General features: G+C 46.7%; 1 protein-coding gene across 3 annotated transcripts in view; it reads right to left on the reverse strand.

The window, feature by feature from the left end:
* ABCC8 (ATP binding cassette subfamily C member 8) overlaps positions 1-27,852 on the reverse strand; it is a 78,988-nt gene that overhangs the window by 41,019 nt on the left and 10,117 nt on the right. For all 3 annotated transcript variants that reach the window (XM_070384042.1, XM_070384041.1, XM_070384043.1), the window contains 7 exons: positions 26,548-26,714; positions 24,696-24,938; positions 23,608-23,796; positions 15,565-15,729; positions 12,170-12,325; positions 6,004-6,138; positions 5,519-5,681 (listed from right to left, as the gene is read on the reverse strand). In XM_070384042.1, the coding sequence (XP_070240143.1) occupies positions 5,519-5,681; positions 6,004-6,138; positions 12,170-12,325; positions 15,565-15,729; positions 23,608-23,796; positions 24,696-24,938; positions 26,548-26,714 (1,218 nt within the window). The remainder of the gene's footprint in view (positions 1-5,518; positions 5,682-6,003; positions 6,139-12,169; positions 12,326-15,564; positions 15,730-23,607; positions 23,797-24,695; positions 24,939-26,547; positions 26,715-27,852) is intronic.

Consider the following 27,852-nt stretch of genomic DNA (forward strand, 5'->3'; position numbering starts at 1 on the left):
CCTCCTTTAAGAAATATTCATTCAGAAATTGAGGGTCTCCTCTGTTCCAGGCACTGCATTCCAGGCAACCAACACAACCCCTCACTACTGAGGGGTACAGTAGTGAACAATGGTGTCGCCCCTCAAACAAAATAACACATCCCCTGAACACAAAGCAGGGCTCAGATAGCCCGCTCCCTGCCGGCTTTGGTCAAGGAATGCTGCCCGGCCCGCGGGTGCCAGCCCCCACACTGTAATAACAGCAGCTTTTCATCTCCAAAGCACTGATAAATATTTCAGAAGCCACGCGTCGGGGAGGCACAGTGAGCCATTTGTGCCTCTGGTTAAGTTCACCGCCTCTCCCCAGGCCCAGGGGAGAAGCTGCCGGCTCACAGTGAGGCAGGCCGCACCTGCAAGAGCGCTATTCAGTCTGAAGTCAAGAGAGGGAAGGAAAGCAGGTTCACGGTGTGTCCGGCGCTGGAGGTGGTGGAAGTGAGGCGGGAGGCTCACAGCCAGCTGAGCCCTGCCTCCAGCTCCCCAGACACCGCCCCCCGGCCATCCAGTGGCCCCCTCCCCAGGCAGGCCAGGATGTGCATCAGCAGCCCACTGCGGCTGCACCAGCTGGCGGGAGGAAGAGCAGATGCTGAAGAAGTCCCGAGAAGCTGGAGAAGTCTGGAGGTCACCTTGTCCCCAGACACGGGCTGTCTTCAGTCAGGGCCTCCACCCAGGGGGAAAGAGGGAGCTTAAGACTCACCAAGAATAGCCAGGCCCTGGGTTTCCAGGAGGGGCAGGTGCTGGGTGCTCTGTGAATGGCAGAGCTGGGTTTGGCGGGGACGGGGGGTTGTTTTTTGTTTTTCAGGACAAAGTATGAGGCCAGTCACATTTATCCAAAGTGAACCACCTGAATGTGGTTCCGACCCGAGCGGGAAGAGGGAAGGTCCCTGACCACAGAACACTGGAAAAGACGGCAAGCCCCTTTCCTTTAAACTCCTTCAATGCCTCCCTGCCTCAGGGGGAAACCCAACGCACAAGATGCAGCACCATCTGTGGGAATGAAATAAAAGAGGCCAGGGCCAGGTGTGCACCATGAAAGCAAACCCGGGGGATTTAGAACTGACCACAGGCATGGCCCCTGTTCACGTCATGGTCTCCCACAAGACGCGGAGGGCAAAGGCCACGCAGCCTCCTCTCCAATGCCCAGGGCCTCAGTAGAGTCTGGCAAAGAGAGAAGGCTCTGGAATGAGTGCTGCATGAAGGACAGAATGAACGGGCAGCATGTCGGCTGGGTGATGGGTAGGGCCTGGGACCCTTCTGTCACCTCTGCAGAGCTTGTCCTCCAATGCATGGCTGGACTGGACACCTAGGGCTATGTGGGTGCTGCAAGAAAAGAAGGGTGGGACTGACTTCTAAGAGGAAGCACAGCACTCACCCCTGCTTTTCCTCACTTGGTCTTCTTACTAAAACCTGGCCTGTGCCAGCTGCAGCCAAACCTCCTCCTGCATGAAGCTTTGTGCACACTCCCTGCCCATGTGGGCTTCCTTCTTCTCTATTCTCTGCCATTTATTGGCTGAGGACCTCAGAGAGTCCATTCCCTTCCCTGAGCCTCAGTCTTTCCTGCTGTAAAATGGGACAACAGGGGCACACAGCTCACAGAGTCGTGAGGGTTAGTGCGGCCAGTGCAGAGCAGGTCCTGTGGTTGAGAACTCCCAGCCACACTGTCTCATGTACGTGAGCGCTGACTTCTCAGCAGAGTATAAACTCCATGAGAATAGCAGCACATCTTTTGCCCTTTTGGGTGATTAACACAGGGCAGGGCTCGCTCAGTGCCATCTGAGTAACTCACATCTGTTTTTCTTCAAGAGGAAATACCCATTCTGGATTTTGATAGCAGGGAAACTGGACTCATTTCCTTTTCACCCCCTTGTGCTGACCTGCCCTGCACCAGCTCAGGGGTCCACACACAGGAGATCTCAGTGATGCTGACACTGAGACCATCAGATAGAGTGCCAGAGGTAACCTTGTCTGCCTGACAGTCTGACTGCCTGGTGTATGATGACCAGACTGAAAACCCCGCAGGCCGCACCACCGATGGGCCCCATCAGGACACGTGACTCCAGGGCTCCACTGCGGCACCAGGACCCCATGGTTGGTGCCAGAAGGGAGGATGAAAGATGCCCCATTACCTCAAGCCTAATCACCTGTGTCCTAATTCCAGGTGACAGAGAGCAGAAGGCAGGAAGTCCAGGAGGACGTAAGTGAAAACACACTCAAAGCTAATAACTGCAGCCTGGCAGGGCCTCTAACCTGTCTCTCCCCATCCCACCATCAACCAACACAGAGAAACCCATCCCAGGAAAGGTGAACACCCAGCGAGCAGCACTTGGCTTTCCAAGCTCTCTCTCTCCGAGGGCTTTTCCTGTTCCCCTCTCTGCCTTCTTCCATGGACCAGCCGAGGCTGTTTATCTTTCTAGGTCACCAAGTACTGGACAGGTTAGGGGCCCTGGGCACACCCCTGCATAGCTCCAGAGCCCCTGACTCCTTCCAGAGTCATCTCAGCTCTGGACAACAAGCAGTCTCCTTGCCCTAGGTCCTCCTTCCCCAAACCCTTCACAAAGCTATGGCTTGTTGTCTGGGGGCCCATAGGACAAAAAGAATTTATTAGACAGGCTTCATTGGGCTAGCCCGGAAACCTAGGCATCTTATAATGCTGTTTACATAGGAAGCCATGTCCCAGCAGGCTGTAGTTCAGATCGCAGGAAATGAGCATACATTTCCTAGATGCAAAGGAGCTCCCACATGCCCCCGTCTATATGGTCCAAGGCTGCCTCTACCTTGCTGCCAGGAATCTTGGGGACTTGGTGCCCCCAATTTCCTTTCTGCTTCCCTTCTCTCTCTCCCACTGTAGCAACGGTGAGCCTGCCCCACTCCACCCTGCCACATTCTTGTTGGAGGGAGAAGCCCTCCCCTACCTCAACAGCTGTTCCTCCTGATGGGGTGTCTGGAAGCCAAGTGTCTGTAACTCACGGAGCTGAACATAGTGTGGGGTTACTGTTACCACGACCAGACCCAGGGGTAGGCAGAGCTGACAGACAGGCTGAAGAAGGCCTGGGGTTGTGGACACTGGTTTCCCTGAGCTCCCCAGAGGCTCCTTCCCAATTTCTCCTGTTCTATCAAGTGCTCACAAGAGTCCCTTGGATGGCAAGGAGATCCAGCCAGTCCATCCTAAAGGAAATCAGTCCTGATTATTCACTGGAAGGACTAATGCTAAAGCTGAAACTCCAATACTCTGGCCACCTGATGAGAAGAACTGACTTATTGGAAAAGACCCTGATGCTGGGAAAGATTGAAGGCAGGAGAAGAAGGGGACAACAGAGGATGAGATGGCTGGATGGCATCACCGACTCAATGGACATGAGTTTGAGTAAGCTCTGGGAGCTGGTGATGGACAGGGAAGCCTAGTGGGCTGCAGTCCATGGGGTCACAAAGAGTTGAACACAACTGAGTGAATGAACCAAACTGATCAAGTGCTCAGTCTAGGAGGAGGCCACAGGGTCATGGCAGAGGAACCTGGAGTGTCTCAGTGAGGAGTCCAGGAAGCCTGCGATGCTCATCACTCCATTCTGTGAAAATCAGCTCTTAGCAGGATTTCCTGCAGAAAGATGCCATGGCTGGTGCCATGATGGTGGATGGGCTGGTCACTGCTGCATGGACCAGGATACCATCTGTCCTGTGCTGTCTGGCCAGACACAAGGAGGTGCTCAGTGCAAGCCCTGCCCTGTGAGAACCTTCAGGTTGAATGCAGGCCACTTTGCCCCGCCAGACCCTCTCTCTAGGCAGTGGACTGCCAGGAACACACAGATGACCCGAATCCCATCTCATTCCCCCGTGCCTCTCTGGGAAACACAGTCAGTGCACCCTCCACTGCTACCCACTGCTGGCACACCCACACGTATGTCTCTTCCTGGCGCATCAAGAGAGCCAGCTTCAGCTGGCGGAGGGGGTGGTAGTGTCTCTCTCTCCTAATTCCCTTCGTTTCCCATTCCCATCAAAGCCCATTCTAGGTTGCTTTTCTTCCATTCAGAGACCACAGCCTGAAAACGGTGTTCCATTGTGTCCTAAGTTTTCTTCACCTCATTTAGGTTCTCAGCTCTGAGAGTCTCAGAGATTCCAGAAAATCTAGTCTGAGCCATGCTATTAACCTAGAAGTGACCTCAGGGAGATACCCACTCTGGGCCTCAATTTCCCATCTGTAAAATGGTTCTCCTAACTTGCAAAAACATTTCCCATTTACTTATCCCTGCCACATTCTGTGTAATTTCCACAGATATATCTTTTTATTCAAAAATCCCCTCTTCGGCTATGTGAATTCATTTAACCTGTACTCTGAGTTCTTGCCCTTTTATTTTTTCTCTTTGGGGGCTTCCCCTCAGCCCTTCCTACAAAAATGGCTCTTAAACTGGGCAGATCAGGGAATCGGTATGGGGTCTTCTAGCTGCTAAATATCTACATCCTGATTATGGACTTGGGCAGTAACTGCAAAGCGGTGAGTCCATGGAGCCACTAGACCAACTGTGGAGATAAACTCAGGCCAGGACTCCATCCACGGCCTGACCTCTATATGCTCACTCTGACCAGGAAGCCATCTGAATTCAAGAACTGAATTTCTAATTTTGAGAAGTTCTTTTGGCTTTCTTTTCGCTGTTTTGCCTTGTGCCCTCCTTTAGCTCTTTAGTTATTTTAACACGTATATTTTATTATCTCTTTCAAACTATTCTATCATCTCTAAGTATTGAAGAACTAATTCTATTTTTTGCGTTTGCTGACTTTCACTCTGATGGTGCATCTTTTCTGGTAGATTTTAATTTCTTAATTATTAGCTCATTATTTAACATGAATGTTTGCCACTGGAGTCCTATGTTCTCTGGAAAACGGTTTTAATATGTGTATCTTTTGGGACCATAAGAGTTTTATGCTTTTTGTTTTTTTTTTTCTCTATTTTCTGGATTTGGGCTTCCCAAACCACTTGACTAATGTAAATTCAGTATCTATACCTGTAAGTACCTCAAGTTTGAGCTTTTGTTCTTTAAAGAGAAAACTTCTCACTCCTCTGGCCCCAGGGAGACAAAAGCTTCCTTGTAGCTTCCTTAGGGCAGTGGCAGCTCAGCCTGACTTATTGAAGAGAAGTCCTCACACTTGGGAGAATTCAAAACTGCTGTTTTTTATTCAGTTACTGATGCCTCTCAATAACACATCAGCTTAGTAAGACATCAAAGACCACATCTGTCTTTCTCATCACTGTCTCTTGAGGGCCAGCCCAGTGTCCTGCACGTGGCAGGCTCTCAATACAGTTGCTGGATCAATGGCTGAGAACACTGCTTTCTGGCAGCTCTAAGAGACAGTTTGATCATCCCTGGATGGGATGGTCCCAAAGTCTCCTGCTTTTGCACCCCTACTTCCTCCTCCAGCCCCGACACCCTATCCTGGCATGTAGGCAGCAGTACACAGTGCTGGCTGGTTGGTGGAGGCGGCGGGTACTCACTGGAGATGGAGGTGCAGATGGCGAAGGCCCTGAGGCTGGTCATCTCCTTCTTGCGGGTCATCTCAACCCGCGTGCGGAAGATGTTCTCCCAGGCATACAGCTTGAGCAGCTTGATGCCACGGAGCATCTCGTTGGTCTGCTTCAGCCTCTCATTGGAGTACTCCTGCCAGAAAGTCCCCAAGTCAGAGGAGGGTTTCCTTTGCCCCCATCCCACCCAAGAGGAAGAAGCTGAGTCAATGCCCTTGCTGTTTTACAGATGATGCCCAGCTTCTGTCCCCACAGGAATGTCCCTGCATTAACCCTATTTCACAAAGAAACTGAAGTCTGGACAGCTGACGTGACCTGTTTAAGGTCAGTCACAGTGTGGATGTGTGAGGGGCTGTTTGGTGGCACCCGGGGGAAGAGTGAGGAGACCCACCAATACGAGGGGAGATGAGTTGGGGAAGGATGGGGAGAGGGGCCACATGCACACTGTGGATTCTTACCAGTGTGCTTCGCTGGGCCTGGGAGAGCTTGGTGGCCACGAAGTACTGGACAGGGGCCAGTACAATGATGACAGCCGCTCCAATTAAGGCACTGATCCCGAGGATGTAGTAAAGGAGAATCACACCCACGATGATCTGAGGGAGGGTTGTGGAGATGAGTTCCCTTTGACCTGGGGGCTGCCCTGCCAGGTCATGTTGATGTTGTTCAGTCACTAAGTCGTGTCCAACTCTTTGCAACTCCATGGACTGTAGCCCACCAAGCTCCCCAGTCCATGGGATTTTCCAGACAAGAATACTGGAGTGGGGTGCCATTTCCTTCTCTAGAGAATCTTCCCAACCCAGGGATGGAACCTGCATCTCCTACACTGACAGGCAGATTCGTTATCACTGAGTCACAAGGGAAGCCCCTGCCAGCGGGTATTAACAAAGTCTGCACTCCACCCCCCCAACCCCACCACCCTAAAGTGGGACATGCCTTGGTGTCCAGCCTTCCAAAGTTTCCTGGGAGAAAAGACGAGGTGTGACAGTGTGATTTCAGAAGGAGGGATTAATACGATGGGTTCGCACACAAGCAGAGAGTTTCTGGACTGGCAACTAAATACATTTATCTGCAAGCTTGACTGGGGCATTCACTCTCTCCAGGTATCCTTTCCAGATGGAAGCCAGTCTCAGAGCTGAGGCTGCACAAAGAGTGACGGTACCTTTTGTTCAGTTTGCTGCTTATCAAGGTTGATATTTCACTCTATTGGAAAAAAGTGATACCTGAGAAAAGAGGTAAAAGAACGGCACCCATGCCCGACAAAACGAGTCCAGGCTCTGAGAGTTTACTTTTTATTCTAATGTTCCTGGTGTCTTTAATTTTTAATGAATCCAGTAGGTATTCTCTAAAAAGAGAATTCATTCTGCTTCTAGCTTTATGTAAGTGACAGCCGGCTTCTGAATATTGATGAGAAGTGTAAATTACTCTTGCCAGCCCCCAAAGCCTCAAGATGACAATTTCACAGGTTGCCTTCAAAGGCAGACACTTCTAAATTCAGGGCTTATTCTGGAAGAACAGATGTGCTGTCTTCCTTAATTGAAAAAAAAAATGGTAAGGTTGGCCCTGCACTGCCTGAGCCCTCATCAAATTGGCACAAAGCTCCTGCACCATCTCAAGGAGAGAGGAGTGGGTGGCTGACTCTGTAATATCTATTAATTACAGAACACCTCCTCCATTAGTGGGTTCTTAGGGGCTGGAAAATGACCCCTTCACCATCTACCTCCCAGTGTTTAGCTGATGTTAAATGCTGGCACGGGCAGGCAGAGGAGCACATTAGGGAATATTCCTACTCTTGCTAGAACACACTCCCATTGTCATTCCGGAAAATTATCCTTGGCATCCACCCTTTTCATTAGCTGTCCTCATTTGGAGGCTATCAGGGTGTCGTTCAGCAGCTTGAGTAAAAATGGACACCACAAAAGCTCTTAGAGCACTCCCAGAGCACTCTTAGGGCCCCAGCTGGGTATAGGTATCTGTACCCACCACCACCTCCAAGGCTGGCAGCTGCTGGGGATGTGACCACTGTTGCCACCAGGCTTATCCCCACAATTTGTCCACCCCGTGTCATGCTCCCCAGACCCTCTGTCTGCTCTGTTCTTCTGCAGGGGTCTGAATGGACCACGTGGAAGAACACACCAGAAATCAGGGATTTGGAGTGCGCAAAGCAAGTGTGGGGAATAAAAAGACTATTTTATCTCCTAGTCACAGGCCAGGAGAGCAATCTCGTGTAGTAGTGGGGTGATCACAGTCCAAGAGTCGGGAGCCCTGAGTTTGAATGCAGTCCCAGCACTTACTGGCTGTGCAATATTGAGTCTCAGCTTCTTCATTTTTAAGGTGGTGATTTTAACTGCCCACTTAGCAGAACTGTTGTGAAGATTGCATGCATGCATGCTAAGTCACTTCAGTCATGTCCGACTCTTTGTAACCCTATGGATTGAAGCCCTCCAGGCTGCTCTGTCCATGGGATTCTCCAGACAAGAATTCTGGAGTGGGTTACCATGCCCTTCTCCAGGGTTGTGAAGATGAAATGAACATATATAATAAGCACATATATAGTGCCTGGCACACAGCTGGAGACAAGGTGGCTGATCCTCCTTATTAAAATAAACAAACAAGCCTCATGGGAACTCTGTCACTAGGGAACCACAGAAAGGATATACCTGGGTATGGTGTTGCTACCAGCTTGCTGGGTCGCCCAGGGTAAGGCCCTTGCCCTCTCTGGGCTTCCAATGCTCATGGGATGAGGTGGCACAGAGGTCCCCACTATGGGCAAGTTCCTTAACATAGTTGTCCATAAGCTTCAGGGGTCCCACAAAGCCCCTGAAATTGTAGGCAAAACGTGTGAATGCACTTTTGTTTTTCTGAGAAGTTTCATTATGTTTTCAAAAGTAATAACCTATATGGGAAAAGAATCTAAAAAAGTGTGGATACAGGTGTATATATAACGGATTCACTTTGCTGTACACCTGGAACTAACACAACATTGTACATCAACTATACACCAATGAAAATTATATAAAAGAAGTATTTGCAGATCAGTGACGGTGTAGAGCTGGGGGCAAGTATGAGGAGTGACTCATCCAGTGGGTATGGGTTTCTTTTTTGGGGTAATGAAAGTGTTCTAAAATTATGATGATGTTGCATAATTCTGTGAACATGCTAAAACCCACTAAACTGTGCACTTTAAATGGGTGAATTATATCTCAATGAAAGTGTTATTTAAAAGGCATATGTAATCCAAAAAGATTCCAATCAGGGAGAGCCTTTGGGGATGAAGGAATGGGGCTCCTGAGCTCTTTTCAACACCATCAAAAGCCTCGTGTGCCCTGTGGATAACCAGGCTGCATATGGAATCCTGAGCCGGTTGAAGGGATTATATTAGTTCTGGTGGTAATACTGGGTCTTGAGGGCTGGTCAAAGCTCTAAGTGCAAAGGTACAGTCTTTGAGGAATTAAAAACAAAAAATCAAGGTCTTCCTTGGTGGTCTGGTGGCTAAGATAAATGCAGGGGGCCTGGGTTTTATCTCTGGTTGTAACTAAGGGTTTGCATGCCACAATGAGTATTGAAGGTCCCGTGTGCCGCAACTAAGACCCAGTGCAGCCAAATGAATAAATAAATATTAGAAAATAAATGTAAAAAACCTAGAAAATCAAATGATACTTCGTGATAAATAAGTATAGATAAGTAATCAGTGGGGGCTTCCTTGGTGGCTCAGCGGTAAAGAATCTGCCTGCAATGCAGGAGACTTGGGTTCAGTCCCTGGGTTGGGAAGATCCCCTGGAGGAGGACATGGCAACCCACTCCAGCATTCTTGCTGGAGAATCCCATGGATAGTGAAGCCTGCCAGGCTACAGTCCATAGGGCCACACAGAGTCGGACATGCCTGACGTGACTAAACAGCAGCAGCAGCAAGTAATCAGTGGAGGTAAAAATTCCTACCTAACTTTCCTCCCACTATGTTGTGAGGGTTAATCACACAAGTGAGAGAAGCTGGACAGGCCAGGCACAGGGCAGGGGTTATTAGTTGTTAGTTAGTATTAGTATTGTTAGCAATGGTCCCTATGCAATAAAAACTATTATTAATAGTAACCAGGTTTGTAGCAGTTTTGTGGACAAAATCTCCTGAAACGAGTTGTTTAAAGGAAAACAAGTGAAATGATAAAAGATAAAATGGTAAATCTTAGCAGAGCGGAGGGGGCACAGGGGTCTGGGAGTGAGTAAGTAGGGCATAACATATATAGCTGTTACCATAAAAAGGACCATCAGATTTTCTACCCTTCATCCAATCTTGTCTAGAAGGAAATGGCAACCCACTCCAGTATTCTTGCCTGGAGAATTCCATGGACAGAGGAGCCTGATGGGATAGAGTCCATGGGGTCACAAAGAGTCGGACATGACTGAGTGACTAACACACTTCTTCCAATCTTGTCTAGCTGCCTCCCTATACAAGCCTCTTCTATTTTCCTTTAGTGTCTCTTAAATACAAACTTTGAGTTTCCCAGGTGGCTCAGTGATAAAGAATCCACCTGCTAAGCAGGAGACGTGGGTTTGATCCCCAAGTCAGGAAGATTCCCTGGAGAAGGAAACAGCAACCCATGCCAGTATTCTTGCCTGGGAAATTCTACAGACAGAGGAGCCTGGTGAGCTACAGTCCATGGGGTTGAAAAAGAGCTGGACATGAGTGAGCGACTAAACAACACTCTATGTCAGGCTCCCTGCTTGGTGCTTTGCCTACATTATCTAACTGAATCATCAGAGCAACTCCAGAGAGTAGGAATCTTCCCCTTTTTCACAGATGAGGAAACTAAGGTTCAGGATAGGTTAAGTATCTTGAACCCAGGGAGCCTGCAGACTTTCTGGGAATGGATCTGGGATTTTGGCTCTTGACCTGAGCACCAGAATGAAGATTCACCCCCAGGCACAGGACAGGAGTCACAGACTCTGTGGTGGAAGAGCTCAGGATGGGAGAAGGAGCAGATGAGGCCAGGAGTCAGTAAACCATGCAAAGAATTCTCATTCTATTGTTGGAGGAGAACATGCCTCCTCCAGAGCCAATCTCAAAAGTTGTCTGGCTTTAGAAAATGCCATGTTAGCCATCTGTATGTCTTCTTTGGAGAAATGTCTATTTAGTTCTTTGGCCCATTTTTTGATTGGGTTGTTTATTTTTCTGGAATTGAGCTGCAGGAGTTGCTTGTATATTTTTGAGATTAGTTGTTTGTCAGTTGCTTCATTTGCTATTATTTTCTCCCATTCTGAAGGCTGTCTTTTCACTTTGCTTATAGTTTCTTTTGTTGTGCAGAAGCTTTTAATTTTAATTAGATCCCATTTGTTTATTTTTGCTTTTATTTCCAATATTCTGGGAGGTGGGTCATAGAGGATCCTGCTGTGATGTATGTCAGAGAGTGTTTTGCCTACGTTCTACATATGTATAGAACAGTCTTTTGGACTCTGTGAGGCGGGGGATGATTTGAGAGAATGGCATGAAAACATGTATAATATCATATAAGAAACAAATCGCTTGGGGCTGGTGCACTGGGATGACCCGGAGGGATGGTATGGAGGGAGGTGGGAGGGGGGTTCAGGATGGGAACACATGTACACCCGTGGCGGATGCATGTTGATGTATGGCAAAACCAATACAATATTGTAAAGTAAAAAAAAAAAAAAAAAAAGATATATATATAAAAATAAAGAAAATGCCATGTTTTAGATTTCCAAAATTAAAACAGGCTTATTGGAGAATTTAGAAATGAATAACTTAAAATTTTGTAGGGCTTCCCTGGTGTCTCAGTGATAAAGAACACATCTGCCAATGTAGGAGACATGGGTTCAGTCTCTGATCTGGGAAGATCCCACATGCCATGGAGCAACTAAGCCCATGCACCACAACTATTGAGCCTGTGCTCTACAGCCCTGGGAGCTGCAACCACCAGACCCTCACGCCACGACTACTGTGACCCACGAGAGAAGCCATCAGAATGAGAAGCCTGTGCACTGCAATGAACAGTAGGCCCCACTCACCGCAACTAGCGAAAAGCCCGCTCAGCAACAAAGACTCAGCACAGCTAAAAATAAATAAAATTTTAAAAAGAATTCATTTCTTTAAAAAATCATTTGTAAGCCCCCATGAGGCCCTTTAGTTCTTTTTTTCCTGTGTGGAAAAATGTGTGCAAATGCATACATATGTGTTTTCCAATTTAGCAGGAAGCACACTGTGAATACTAAAAACACATCATGTCTTTAGATACATGCTTTGAATACTAAAAACACACTTAAAAACACATCATGAACACTTTTCAATGTAAGTAAGTACTTTGCTATAACACGGCTTTTATGTGAAAGTGTTCTACACATGATTATCCTTCAGTTGTTGGGTTTTTTTAAGGTTGGCTGCAGTTTTAAAGTCTTAGTGACCATTGCCTTCTTTGATCATCAAGAGAGACGCCTAGACCCCTTGGAGAGTGTGAGGCAGTGCAGACACCCAGGATACACCCCATGGAGATCCCAAGGAGGCGAAAGGTATAGGTAAACATGGAATGGAAGACGGCAGGCTCTTAGCCACCGGGCATGCACCAGCAGATTCCGATTTTGTGTCTCCCAACTCCCAACAAAGCACATGTCCCTTACCTGTACTGGCATGGCCCAGAGGTTTGGGCACAAGAAGAAAAACCACATGAGCTGGTTGGTGTCGATGGCTACCAGGTTACAGATCTGCCCGGCTGTCATTTCCCCCATGGATAGGTTGGAGGTGGACAGGTGCATAATTTTATTGTAAATCTTGGTCTGGAAATGAGAGTAGAGTGTTTCACATTTGTCATCATCAACCCCCTAATCACCACTCCAGATGCCATGTGTCTCTAAAGTGCCAGGGGCTTTTCAGGCCTCCCCCCATGGAGCCCCAGAGCAGCCCTGTAAAGGGCACTGCATGACTGTTCCAGTTTTATAAATGGAGAAGCTGAGGCTCAGAGAGGTAAAGGGCTTTGACTACAGTCCAAGCAAGTCAGAGAGGCAGCATTCCCATGAGGAATCTACACCAGCATGACAAGCTACTTCCCCAGCAAGCAAGACCTTTCCCTTGGTTGGTCTTAACTGGACAGGACTTAATTGGCTTTTAAATCTTAAATGCAGATTGTCATGCCCAGTCGTATTCTTGATTTACTGGAGGTCAGTGGAGAACATACTTGAGAGCCATAAAAATGATGAAAGGTGGCAGCCATCTGTTTTAATGTGGTTTCTCCAATGGGGAAAGGGGTTTGCTCTGGGGCTAAATCTTGTCTTAATTGAGCCTTGAAATAAATACAAGGGTTCAGCCTGGGAAGGTCTTATGTGAGACAAATGTGTATGTCGATCAGCCCTAGCACTATCCCCAGTCCAGCCACCCCCGAGGACCTTGTTCTGTCTCTCCAGGGCACATGAGGAACAGCCACAGTAATGGCTTCCCATGAGTTCTGAACCTAAAAGCTCTATGTGCAGAGTGATTGTGCCTTCCAGAAAGATGGCAATTTTCAGGCTATGTGTCCTGAAACAAGGAAAAATGCATTTCTGTCTTAATGACCTGGGGATGTCTGCTCTTGAAGGAAATTTTATTGTGCATTCTGTTGTAAGGTAGATTCCCAGCCCTTAATTCATCTTTTGTGTAAAGCCAGGCTTTTTCATGGGGCAGGTCTGCTTAAAGCATGAACTTCTTCTGTCTTTTTTGAGTTATGTACACCATGGTTTAGGTTTAAAATAATGGCAATGACTTTTTTTTGACAGATCTAGGCTTATCCTAAGTTATATACAATCAGTTTTTAAAGAATAATAATAAATCTAGTTTCAGTGAAGTAGGAACATAAGTAAACTAACAAAGAAAGCATTATTAAGTAAAGACTAGCATTCACAGAATTACACAACTAAAACCTGGTATATGTCAAAAATTATATACAATACAGGAATTTTGCTTCATAACCTTTTGTGCAAGAACTGTGGCTGTTCTCAAACTCACAAAGACATAAATCTTTATCTATAGATTTCTGTAAATCTTTGAATGGAAGAATTTTTTTCTAATTTGTTCCCATAATTAATGCCAGCATTTTCTTTTGGGGACATAATGTATTAATCTTTCTTATTCATTCAAAATATTCAGACAGTTTAATAAAAACAATTACATGCTACTACATTAAAAAGCCATATTTGGCTCTTTTAGCATAATTGGAAAATATTAGGTTAGAGTGTGATTTATGACAGAAATAGAAAGTAGATTTAATTACAAAACTGCTTGGCTACAAAACTGGCTGTTTTTTGTAGTGGTACATGCCTGCTTATCACTGGAAGGCTCTGAACAGAGGTTGGGATTTTAGAAAGGTTTTCTGAACTTGCAATAGCTTGGTTCTCCTAGATCTGAACCCCTATGAGTCTTAAGGGTCTTGGATTTTTCTGGGATCTTTCCATCATTTTCACATGAAGACCTTCATGAGGAAATGGCTCTGCTTTTCAACAAAAAAAGCATTGGCGATGGAGTGTTGTCATGCACAGCTTCACAAGTTGTGTACTACACAACTCCAGGGGGCGCCATTCACATGGACTATACCAAGATAACCAGAGTTTGGGCCTTGACACTGTCCCCAGCCTAGGCTGTACCCTTCTCCTTAGTCCCTTTTCTGCATTGCTTCTGATCCTGGCTCCCAGAGGACCAGTCAGTGTAAATGACTTTGAGGAACATTTCTGAAGAATGAGGCAGCTTTGGGATTTAGTCACAACCTCTCAGTGTTCTACTGACTTCATGGGAATTGCTGGGTAAGGCAGAATCTGCTAGCTGTCCCTCATTATCCATTCTCTTCTTTTCATAAGAAGAATTTGTAGCAGGGTAGCATAAAAGCCTGTCAAGAATAAAGCCACAGTTTCTAGCTTCTCTAGGTATAGCCATGGGGCCAAATGTTCCCCAAAGGGATGGGTGAAGATCTCTGCAACTTCTGCATCATGATTTGAAAAGAGGGCAGCCTTCCCTCCTACTGTCCCACCTTTATTATTGTTGGTTTAAATGTAGACACAATAGTGGCGATATCCATAGTCACATTAAACCATGGGACAAAGTCATGTGAGAAGGCTTGGCAGCACAACAGTACAGAAGGAGCCAAGATCTCTGATGACTGTATTAGCCCTGACCAAACGTGAAAGACAAACTTCCGTCCTATTTAAGCCACTATCACACTGGGTCTCTCCATTCTAACAGTGGAACTAAAATTCTAATGAAAACACTGGGGCTCATTACTATCTTGCCTAAAGGGTCCCTGAATCCTTCCTGACCTTGATCAGCCTTCCAACAGACTCTGAGGAGGAAGTCACAGCAGGCAGTAGCAAGAACCTAGACCCAGGGACCAGACAGGCCAGATATGTCCCTCTCATCATGGCCTGAGACTTAAGAGCTCAAATTGATCTTGGTCTGGTCTGAAATCGCTCAGTCGTGTCCAACTCTTTGTGACCCCATGGACAATAGCCCACCAGGCTCTTATATCCATGGAATTCTCCAGGCAAGAATACTGGAGTGGGTTGTCACTCCCTTCTCCAGGGGATCTTCCCAATCCAGGGATTGAAACCTGGGTCTCCTGCATTGCAAGCAGATTCTTTACCATCTGAGCTACTCAGTCTATCTAATCCTGGTATGTCAAAGATGCTTTTTTGTAGCCAAAGAAGACTATCCAGTAGCAGAGCCCTGGAACAGAATTTGTAGAAGGATTATGAGGCTGCACTTGCATGCAGCAGGAAAAAGTTCTGTGATTGATTAGTGATGTCTGTCCCACTTCGAGGCTAAGCAGCTGACATCTCAGATCTAGTCCAAGGCAGAACTAGGGCTGGAACTACTACAGTTCCAAGGCCAGCCCAAGGCACTTTCCACCGTGTCACACTGCCTTGTCAATGGTTAGTTTCAAAACACTGTCAAAAGGCAGCAAAACAATACATTCACAGGGAAATCATTCTTGAGTGTTCATGAGGACACATAATGTGCTCCTTATTGCATAGTGAAAAGATAATCATTCAAGTACCTGTATTGCTCCTCTCAAGTTAATTCCAGTTTCAATGGCGACATAGTAAGATGCTTGCAGAAATGTCCTTTGCAGTAGGAGGGCAAGGAACAGAAGCACGGCTAAGACATAGGCATTCGCAAGGAACTCTTGGGATGAGACAAAGTAAACTCCGAGAAACTGTGTCTGTTGGAAAGAGAAATTCAGAGGTAGCTGTCATTGCCAGCAAAATGACTGCCATTAATACCTGTTATGGGCCACAGAGGCCATTGTTATAGGACTCTCCATGCTTGAAAGCCTTGTGCAACTGTTTATGAGTGGAAAAATCAGGCTAAACATTCTTGTAACTATAGGGAGAGTTGCCTATCGTCTGTTCGTCAACCCACTTAGGTAAACAGAATGTGACCCAGTTCTAACCTCATGTCCATAAATATGATTCTTAGCTTTGTGGGCATGAGGCCAGGGGATTTCACTCTGAATGGGGGCAAGAATAAATAGAGCAAATCATAAAGCAGTCAAAACTAGAACCACTACAACAGATCGCACGAGATGTATTCTCTGCTACAAAAGTGGAATCAGCTGAGGTTTAGTTTCACACTCACCAACAGCCTGCACTGTAGAAATTTCTGGGCAGAAAGACCAGCAGAAAACACGGCAGCAGTGCTCCCAGGGAGGGATGGACCGCATCGCCTGTAATGGACCATTTCAGACCCAAGCACCCCAGGCTTGTGGGCTCCTGGGACCGCCTTTCAAATGGAAAGCTTTCTGAACCTCCAGCAAGATCTCAGATGATAAGCAGTGGGGAAAAAAACCAAATGGTTTGATTTTGTTGCTAAAGATACCAGAGAACAACAGCATGTCCGTTTCTAAATTCAGCATCAACAGCTCCCAGGAAAACTTTGATCTTGATTAAGTCCATCACTCCACATCAATGTTTCCATGAAGACACAGCTCACCCCTTTCTGAGACTCTGCCCTGAACTCTGCAAGTGATTTGGAAGGTTGTGGGAGCTGCTGCTGCAGGGTAAAGAGTGGTGGGAACAAAATGATGAGAAGGAGCCTGAGGGCGTGTCCACACCAGGATCAGGCTGAAAGGGTCAGGATTCTAAGCGGACGCCTTTTCTAGAGTCAGAAATCCCTGCATCCTGGACATAGACCTTTCTGACAGTAGGAAAGATTGTGCCTCTTGGTTCAAGAGTGCCCTTCCACCAGCTCTCACAGGTCCATGGAGCTGGTTCTGGTTACAACTATATTTCCCTTCCTCTGTGGAACAGGGTCGCTCCCTTTTGGGGTCAGCAGGAAACAGCCACAGGGCACACTGAGGCCTCTTAGAAAGAGGGTCCTACTGAAACCTGAAGCCCTGATTCTGCCTCACTTGTTAAAGCACAAGGGGGAAAGGCAGAGGGGGAAGGGAGAAGGAAGACAGTGGAGGTTGCTGGGAGCAGCAAAATGGACCTTAAAATTGGGCTGCTGAGTTTGAGACCTGATCTTACAGGGAAGCAAGGGGCAGGGCCCAGTGTTCACCAGGTACAATGCTCACAACACCCAGTGAGAAGCACACCATTATTAGACCAGTTTTATACATGAGGAAATGGAGTTTCATCATGGTTCAGTGGCTGGCCCAGGGTCACATGCTGATAAAAGAAAAGATGTGAACATGAAACCATGTGAGGCCAAAAACGCTCCCGTAGATCCACTACCTGAGCCTCATCCAACCTGTTAACTTTGAGTCTCCTACTGTCAGCTGCAAGCTTGTGACCTTGCAGGGACTGAAACCTGCCCACTTGGCTAGTTCCAGGTCCAAAATGAAGGCATCTGGTCTAGGGAAAAACCTGGTCCTGTTTAAAATGCCTTGGAATTCTTCTGTTCTACCAGCCTATGTAGACTTGGAATTCTTCCGTTCTACCAGCTTATGTAGAGACCCAGCTCTGGAGAAGGGACTCCATTATTTTAAAGCCACAAAGGACATGGTGGGGATTTATCCCAAAGGAAATACTTTTACGTAATGAAATAGCTGTATGTGCAAAGATGTACTGTCTCTGGGTTAGAGCAGGCAAAAATCCATGTAAATGTGTAACCACAAGGGATGGTTAAGTATATTATGATACTCATGGGAAACACTATGTATCCAAGAACACCAATCAATATGAAAGCTCTTAAGTAGCATGGAACGGCTCACATTCACTATATCACAATGATCAGAAAGCACATAGGCTGCAGAATGAGGGCTAGAAAAATCAACCGATCTCACTGTTTAGGTTACAGGTGCGTGTGTGTTCTTTGTTAAATGCACTCATCAATATCTGTACATTTTCCACAAAGCAACAAATTCTCTTTTTAGAATTTGTTGGAATTTTTGGTCTAAAGGAAAAGCCTTGCTCCCTTTCCCCAAAATGCACACACCCTACGGTCAGAAATAATATTTATTTGGGTCAAGAGTTTTATGACCTGTTAAAATGAAAATCTGCCTGCAGGTATAAGTCATTGGGTCATTTTTTTAATCTCTCTTCAAAGAGACAGAATAAAAGAGATAGAGGCCAGAGTAGTTACCTTTTGATTAAGAAGTAGGTACTAGACTAGCCAAAGAGGCCAGGGATATTGCTCGTGGACGGCAAGCCCTGGGAAGCTTCAAATGGCTGTCAGGGCACTGGCATTGCCCAGCACCTTGACAGCTGGAGAGAAAGGCCAAGGACTTACAGCTTGACATTTGATGAGTGGAAAATGCTTTGGAAGATCAGATGCCCTTGTCTCACATTTTCATAAGCTCTCAGGGAAGAAATTGTATTTGTTCCAGGGGTTTTCATAGTAGCACTCAATAAATATATTTTAAAGTAATCAATGCATATGATCTTCATCTCCCATCTACTTTTTATAGAAGCTATCCATTTCCCTATTTTACAGTTGAGCCAATCAAGGCATGCTGAATGTAAGGTTCCAGCTCTGGAAGGCCCTGGTAAAAATGTTGATAACTGTCTTTGACTGCTTATAGACCAAGGCCTCCACCCATCCAACCACAACCATTTGACATGGTGGTTTAGAGTTTGAGGTTAGCCCATATCTGAGTTCAAGTTCTGGCTCATTATGTTAGTGACTGTGTTTTTAGTAAGTTCCTCAACCTCTCTGAGCTTCAGTTTCTTTACATGTAAGATGAAGCTATTAAGGGTTTCTACTTCAGAGAGCTGTTATGACAATTCAGTGTAACAATGTAAGTAAAAAGTTTTCTTAGGACTTCCCCAGTGGTCCAGTGTTAACACTCCACACTCCCAACGCAGGGAGCATTGCCTTGATCCTTGGTTGGGGAACCAAGATCCCATATGTTACATGGTGTGGAAAAATAAAGATTTGTAGTAAGCATGCTGCTCTGCTGCTAAGTCACTCCAGTCATGTCCGACTCTGTGGGACCCCATAGACGGCAGCCCACCAGGCTCCCCCATCCCTGGGATTCTCCAGACAAGAGCACTGGAGTGGGTTGTAGTAAGTACTTATACTTACTACATGTAAGTATACTACAAGTATATGGTAATGTCTACATTTTTCATTGAAAAATCATTTCTCTTGTGCTTCTGGGGTGTCAGGCATGGAGCTGGGCACACAGAGATCAGCCAATGCAGATCATGTCTTAGGAGACTCAGGGTCAAGTTGAAGAAAAAGAAAATGGGTGTTTTGATGGTGCAAACATAGGATATTACAGGAGCACAGAAGAGGAGCATCTAATTCAATCAGAGGAAGGCTTCCTGGAGGAGGTGACATCAAAGACATGTCTTCGCAGTTCAGAGGGAGTGAGGCATGCCAGACCAGAGCAGCCACATGGACACTGTCATAAAGAGACCAACCCGCACGTTGACATCACAGTCACAGAAATGTGTATAAGTTCTCAAAGTACCCAGAGTGACAGCCACAAATATGGATGTCCAGATGGGGACACAGATACACACAGAAACAGACATACCAAGAGACACAGGGACAACAGAAAGACACACACAAAGACTCATAAGCAGGTCCCAGAAGAACTCAGTCAGAAACACACACTAACCTACACACGATCCCCACGGAGGTTTAGAGGCCGTGTGAGGCTTTGTTTGGCCCTGAGATCAAACCCAAACTGTTCTTTCTTCCTCTGCTCAGCTGACAGCCTAGAGCAGTGCTGGCCAGTTTCAGATGCCAGCAGTTCTTTATAAATCCAATTCCCTTGCCCTCCAGCCAGATCAGAGGCACCCATGGCAGGTGACAGATTGTGGGTGGGGGCTGGGTGACAGAGGAGGCTGGAAAGAGACCTATCAGGGGTTTTGCAGGGCCTGGGTCCCAGCACTCCCTGGGGAGTGACGGTGGGGACAGGAGTGTTGAGGACCTAGCAGGCCATATGACACTTCCAGTAATAAAAGAAGAAATAAGAAATGCCTGTCCTTGAGGATGTCAAGGGCGGCAAGATTTCTTGCCAACCATGAGTATCCTGGCAAGGGAAGAGATGACAGGGCAGCCTCTGATAACAGAGTAAACAGTGGGTGCCCGGCTGCGCCGACTGCAGCAGGATGGATCCGGGTTGAATGGGAAGAAGGGCTTTCTCATGGAGAGGGTTGTTAAACACAGCTACAGAGCTTCCTTCTGTGTTCATGAAGACCAGAATAGCACCTGTCTCTCTGGGTGAGAGCCACTGGGAGGCAGGGGGTGGTGGTGAACCAAATAACTTCAATAAATGACCCCTTTCCCCCACTAGACCCTCCCTGGTGGCTCAGACAGTAAAGCGTCTGCCTACAATGCGGGAGACCCGAGTTCCACCCCTGGGTTGGGAAGACCTCCTGAAGAAGGAAATGGCGACCCACTCCAGTATTCTTGCCTGGAAAATCCCATGGATGGAGGAACCTGGTAGGCTACAGTCCATGGAGTCGCAAAGAGTTGGACACGACTGAGCAATTTCACTTCACTTTCCCCCACTACATGAGAATTAAGGCATATCCCAGGCAACCACACGACTGAGGACTCTCTGTTGCTGACATTGGAGACGATATTTACTTTCAACTCTCGTTTCTATGTCTGTAATTTGCTGATTGCATTTGGGCTGCTGGGAACAAATATTAAATTTGATAAGACCTGCTGCCACTGAGGCAGGGCCATCTGTCTCGGCGATTTATGTGCTGACAAGTAACTGAGACAAAAGCATTCCAATGAGAGGGCAGCAAATCCCAATTCTCTTTCTGTACAAACAAAGAGAAAAGAGAATGCAAAGCTAACACTCAAATGAACTAGTATTCTAAGTGTTGCTCTTACCATTTCTTTGACACATCTGGCCCCAGAGTTCTTAGGAGACTGGTATAAGAGTTTAGGGAAACACAGGATGAAGAAGATGATGTAGACAAGCTGATAAGGGCTCTGGCTGGTGTCACTTTTCCCTAATGCCAACAATCGGCTCCACACTGCTGCAGGCTTATCAGTGTGGAGTATTTGGGAATCCCCTATGGCTTCCCTGGTGGCTCAGATATAAAGAATCTGCCTGCAGTGCAGGAGACCTGGGTTTGATCCCTGGGTCAGGGAGATCCCCTGGAGAAGGACATGGCTACCCACTCCAGTATTCTTGCCTGGAGAATCCTATGGACAGAGGAGCCTGGCAGGCTACAATCCATGGGATTACAAAGAGTCAGACACGACTGAGTAACATTTCTTTTCTTTTTTTTTCATTTATGGTTAGTCTGAAGCTGAAGGTGACACTCCTTTTTTACAAAAGAAACAGTCTCTTCCCCCCATTTTGGGGCCAAATAAAGTTCAGCAGCTCAAAAGCCAGAGAAGGTCTCAAGAGCCACTGAAGTCTACATAAGCAAAAAGAGTCCTAATCATCTTTTCTTTTCTTTTTTTAAGGTTTTCTCATGTTAGTTTTTTAAAGAAATTGATGCATTATATAAACATTTTTAAAAGTGAAAAAATTGTGAAGTACTGTAAAGTTTTCATGAAATTTATTTCCAAGTTAATAGTTCTCACATCCTTAAATGAACAAGAAATCTACCCATCTTAGCCTAGGTAACTCCTACTCATCTGTCAAGGCCCCATTCAAATATCTTCTCCTTCTCGAAGCTGTCATGATCACTGGCTGAGTTAATTACTCCTTTTCCCACAGTTCCTCGTATCTACTTCCAAGTAGCAGTATTTAACACACGGGTGGCACTAGTGGTAAAAAACTTGCCTGCCAGCGCAGGAGACATAGAGACACAGGTTAGATCCTGGGCTGGGAAGATCCCCTGCAGGAGGGCATGGCAACCCACGCCAGTATTCTTGGCCTGGAGAATCCCATGGACAGAGGAGCCTGGCGGTCTACAGTCCATAGGCTCGCAAAGAATTGGATACGACTGAAGTGACTTAGCACACATAAAATGTTTCATTTAGATTTCTCTCTCTTCCATTTGGTTCCATATTCCTCGAGGCCAGAGATGAAGACTTGATAATAGTAATCAATTTAACATCATGATTGTAAGTGCCCAGACTATGGAGTAAAAGAGACTTGGTTTCAAATCCTGACTCTGTCACTAACTAGCTGAGAGACCCTAGGGAAAGTTACTTAACCTCTTTGAGCCCCAAGTTCTTCATCTATAAAATGCGGATTAAAGATACCTACCTTATAAGTTGTATAGTTTGTCAATTACATCTCAAAATGCTGTTACAAAAAAAAAAAAAACAAACTTACCCTAAAAGGCTGTTTTAGGGATTCAATGAGATAACACATGGATAAGTATTAAGCAGTCAATAAGTGGTTGTTATTAATCTTCCTCATCGTAACCATTGTTTCTATACTCTCACAGTCTTACCCAGGTCTGGCACATGGTATGGCTCAATAATTGTTTGCTGAGTAAATCAGACAGACTTAGAGTGTCTCATATTCCTGGCCAAAAGTGCTCAGCTGATTAATTATGTCTCTGGAAAAAGATTCATATGCACCTCCTGGGAATTAAATGGTATCTGCAGTTTTGGAACCCACGAGATGGATAATACTACACGAGGGGAAGTCGTAAATTAGTAATCAGATCCCTAATCAGTAATTACCTGCATCATTTTTGGACTGTCTATTTGTGGTTAGAAGGTTATAATGATGTTCCTGCTGGGGAAATAAGACTCTGAATCTTATTAGAGGTGAAAAGTTTTCCATTTTGTGGCCATGTAAACCTGGCATCATCGACTCAATGGACATGAGTTTGAGCAGACTCTGGGAGACGGTGAGGGACAGGGAAGTACGAGTGTGCTGCAGTCTGCGGGGGTCCCAGAGAGTCAGACGTGACTGAGCGACTGAAGAACAACAACAAACCTAAGCAGCCGAAAAGAAACAGACGAAAGAATCAGGTACTCCACCCTCACCCCCAGAGTGAATGGTACTGCCCCCAGGAAGGAAAACAAACCCCAGAAAGATTTCCTGTCTCTGTCGTCCGACAAATTTCAGTTTGTAGCATCTTTAGAGCCAGAAAGGCCATTGGGTACCATCTAGTCCAATGGGTTTCAATTACTTTTAAGACACGGGATTCTTTTTTAAAAAAGAAATTTTAATGGGAAGTTCTAACATGTTAATAAAACTGGGGCAGCTTTTAACAAAATTTGGAGTGGAGGGAGAAAAAGCCCCACAGATGGGGGCTTCCCACTCTCCTCCCCACAACAGCAGCCACCAAAGTAGCCCTGCAGAGCCTCAAGTGCTATGAGCACACAAAACTGAAGAAGAGAGATCCGTAAAAGTTATCGAGAGTCTGTTAAGATAGCATGAATTAAAAACTAATAAATAAAAGCTTAGACACCTCCTGCAACTTTCTGAATGATGACATAACCGAGAGAAGTATTATGGTGATTACAGTATGCTGCTGTTTCGTTGCTAAGTCAAAAGCGTAGGGCACCATAAATTCTTTAGGGGCACAAGCTTACCTTCTAGCATTTCTGCTGACCAGGTGCAGACATCTCCTAGAGACAGATATTGCTAAGCGCTCTGCATGGTGAGGAACTGCCCGGTGCAGCCACTCTCACACACATCAACCTCTTGCCTGTTCTCACTAGTGAGTGAAAAGCTTGCCGAGGGCGCCCTGCTTTCCCCCTGGGGGCCTACCTTGGGCTGGAAGACGCCATTCTCCTTCCCAAGGTGGTCCACGATTCCAAAGATGCACAGTGGCCCGGCGAAGCCCAGCAGGTCAGCCAAGATGCGGAACGTGCTGCTGAGGACCAGGCGCCTCCCGAAGGCACAGCAGAGAGCCTGCCAGATGGCCCGGGCACCTTGTGTGCTTTGCGTGTCCTTCCGCTGCCCAGAGAGACAGAGTCAGAGTGGCTGAGGGCCCATTCACAGCAGGGCCCAGCCTTCCAGGGAACCCCTGGCTCCTGCTGCCTAGAGAAACCCAGTGGCCACGTCTGCTGCAAAAAGGTGGGCTCAGAGAAGAAATTATGGAGCCACCAAGTACATGGTTGTGTGGGTCCAAATAGACACCTAACGTGGTCCAGATAGGGAAACTGAGGCCAGGTAATGGATCAAGGTCACATGGCTGGGCAGGGACTGCGTGGTGAGCATAGTGCTATAACAAGGGCATGGCATATGTCAGTCCAATGCCACTGTGTCTGTCTTGGTGTTTTCCTCTGCTAGGGCAGAGGCAGTGAACGAGCACTGGATTGGGAGTCAGGTGACCAGCTCTGCCACCTGCCAGAGGTAGGCTAGCTCTGGGGAGGTCATGGCCTTTCTCAGGGCCTCAGTTTCCTCATCAGTGGTTTGAGGAGATGAGATGCCTTCTGGCCTAACTCATAGAGTTACTGCAAGGATTAGGCCACTAATGCCCTTACTCTCCAAATGGGTGACAATCCCCACCTGTACAGTCACTGAGCTCCAAAAGAAAGACCACAAGACATGGGAAATCAGTAACCAGTAGGGTTACCTCCCTGTAGAGCCTCAGTTTCCCCACATGGACAATGAAAGTGTTAGGCTAGGTGATCTAAAACGTGAGGACCATTCCAGCTGTGACTGTCTTATGGGTCTTTGATCTTGGACTTCTCCCTGGTTCACTGTGTGACTTAGGGCAAGCCTCTTTCCCTCACGGGACTCAGTTTCCTCACTGTCCCATCAGGGGTTTGACCTGATGCTTTCTGAGCTCCCTGTCTGTGATGCTAAACCAGAGGGCAGGGAACGGACAGTGTGATTATGCCCCCACTGACCGCCTGGGCATCAAAGGCCTCACAGAGCCGCTGGTAGTTGGTGAGGGCCCGCATGGCGATGGGCAGCTTCCCAATGGCTCGGAGATCGATGGGCTTCTTGTGGGCAGTCTTGATGAAGGCGTTCATCCACCAGTAGGTGCCTTTGGACAGCAGGTTCACAAAGGGCTGCAGGAAGCGCACCCCCAGGTCCTGCAGGTCCTCTGGGGGCTTCACCTCCCTTGGCGTCTTGAACAAGATGTACCTCTGTGGGCACACGGACACCAGGGAAGGGTAAGTGCAACTTCTCATCACCTCTACTTTGTCCCAGCAGAGACCTGGGGTTGTGTCGTCCCACCCTTGACTTCTAACAGGTCGGGCCATCATTTGCCTCTTCCCAGGAAAAAGACCCCCCCAACTCCTCTTGACCACCAGTGCCAGGGCCTCCTGACTCGTAAATATTCATTGAGGTCCTACTTTGAATCCCCTGGGCTGGGTTGGGTTGGGCAAGAGCAGGAGTCTCCCATATGCCATCTTCTCTCTCCTACAAATCTGAAGAAACCACCATGTTCATATAGGGTTTGCAGAATGTGGAGCCATGCAGACCTGGGTTCAAATTCTGTCCCCTCCACTAACTAGCACGGTATCTTTGGACAAACCTCATCTAAAATGTCTCATCTTAAACGGGGATTTTACTTGCATCGCAGCAATGCTGTGAGGGTCAGTGGAGGCAGAGAATATGAAAGCCCGTATACCCTGCAAATCACCAACTAAAAGCAGAGGAGGCAGAGAAATGCAAATTAAAGTAGCACTTCACACTCATCAGACTGGCCCAAATTAGAAATGGCTGGTTGGAGGAAAGCAAAGGGCTTTCTAATTCATTGCTGGTAGATTACAGCATTTCTGAAAGGCAATCTGCAACATCAATTAAAATTTCAAATACACAGGCCCTTTGAGCCAGCAACTCTGCTCCTTGGATTCCCTCCCATAGAAACAGAAGCAGCTTTACATAGATACAAGTATGTTTAATATGCCATTATTTGTGATGGCAAAAATCTGGCAACAAAGTGAATGCTTATCAATAGGGTAATGGCTCAGTTACACAATGGAATATTATGCAGCCATTAAGAAAACTAAATTAAGCATACTAGACTTGGAAGGAATCCTAAGAGATATCCGATAGATGAGAAAAGCAAGATGTAAAAAACTACATATAATATGATCCCATTTTTATAAAACAAACATTGAAAGAAACAATACCTATTTATGTTAAGGAGATATCCTTAACAAATGCAAGTATGTAGCACAATATGTTAGTAAAAAGAATGAAAGGATACATGCTTGAATGTTGATATGGGTTACCTGGGGAGGGACAGGTTGAGGGAGGGGAAGGTAAGAATCTCAGAGAGGGAAAGGGGGCAAGCAGAAATGATTAAAAAAAAAAAAAAAACTCAAAAGATATGTATGCAGCCACACTTAACACATTTACTAATTCATGTGTAATTATATGAATACATTAAAATAAAACAAGCCCCCCCACCTCAAAAAGAAAAAAGAAATCAAACTCAGAGAAGTCAGAACCTGAAGTTTTATTTCCTCCCTATTAAACCCAGAGTCCTTTAGCCTTGGCTGTTACCTCCTTTCCCCCTGGGAGCCTGGGGTAGAGGGCTGCTGGGCTGGATGGAAGGCTCCTCCTGAAACATCCCTCACTGGCCTCAACTCTCCTTCTGAGGACGGGTAAAAGAAGCTGACTCCTTCTAGGACATGGCTAAGAAGCAGAGTGGTGGCCCACATCCAGGGGCAGGACCCTGGTCAGCAGCCCTGCCCTGGCGCAGGTGTGTCCAAAGGCGGGTGGCAGCCCGGGGGGCCTGCTTACCCTCACCCTGATGACGTTAATCTCCACAAGGAGCAGCATCCCGTAGAGGATCACCAGCAGCCCCGTGAGGCAGAAGCGCAGCTGCGAGAAGCCGATGGCATGGTCGTAGAACTTGACAAACTTGATGGTCTTGGTGATGAAGGCCAGGGTCCAGTAGACTAGCAGGGCTGCCAGGGAGAGGCGAGAGAGCACGGAGGGTGTGTGTGCACGTATGTGGATGTGTGTGGACTCATGCCTGCGCAAGTGTGTGCAAGAGGACAGAAAAGTGTGTCAGGGAGGAGGTGTGCCTGTGGCCAAGCACACTCAGTGTGAGAGATGTCTGTGTGTGTGAATATAAGAGTATATAATTTTGAGACAGTGAAAGTGAAGGTGTTAGTCATTCATTCATGTCTGACTCTTTGAAACCCTATGGACTGTGGCCCACCAGGCTCCTCTGTCCATGGAATTCTCCAGGCAAGAATACTGGAGCGGGTTGCCATGCCCTTCTCCAGGGGATCATCCTCACCCAGGGACTGAACCTGGGTCTCTGGCATTGCAGGTAAATTCTTTACTGTCTGAGCTACCAGAGAAGCAATGTGCATACATTAAAACATTCATGACAGGCATGTTCAGAAATAATAGTAATCCTGCAAGTCAAGGTGGTCAGCCAAATTTTCCTTTATAATAAATAAGAAGAAAAATGGTGAAATTATTTCTTGAATTTAGCTAAGTTATAGGCACCGTGTCAAATAAGCACTTTAAACATACATATCTCATTTATTTCTCACAAAAGCCTCGTGAGCAAAGTCCTGCCATCACCCTCGATTAAACAGATAAAGGAATTAGAAAGGTTTAGTAACTGATCCAAGGTCACACAGCCATTACGTGGCATAACTGGGCTAGCTTAACGCCTAACACAAGTAGGCTCCACCATATAATGGCTTCCTTGTGGAATTCCCAGTCTGGGAATATCCTAAAAGTCCTTCAATCTAGTCCTTTAATTTTACAGATGAGGAAGCTGAGGCCCAGAGAGAGGAGGGGACCTGCCTAAGCTCACTGCAAGCTAATGACAGAGGGAAGGTGAAGCCCTAGGTCTATGGCCTCCCTCGCCCAGAGCCCACTGTAGCACAGTGATGCTCTTCAGGGAGCCTGGGGAGTGGGGGATACAAAAAAGTGAGTCACAGTCCTGCGAGGCAGTGCGTATTGTGGTTAGAGCTGGGCCTGCAGCCAGATATGCTTGGGCTCAGATTCTGTGACTTAATAGCTACATGATCCTGGGAAAGTCATTTAACCCACCTAGGCTTCAGTTTCCTCATCCATAAATAG

The sequence above is a fragment of the Bos mutus genome, chromosome 15 (genome assembly GCF_027580195.1).
Source record: "Bos mutus isolate GX-2022 chromosome 15, NWIPB_WYAK_1.1, whole genome shotgun sequence".
NCBI classification, from domain to species: Eukaryota; Metazoa; Chordata; class Mammalia; order Artiodactyla; family Bovidae; genus Bos; species Bos mutus.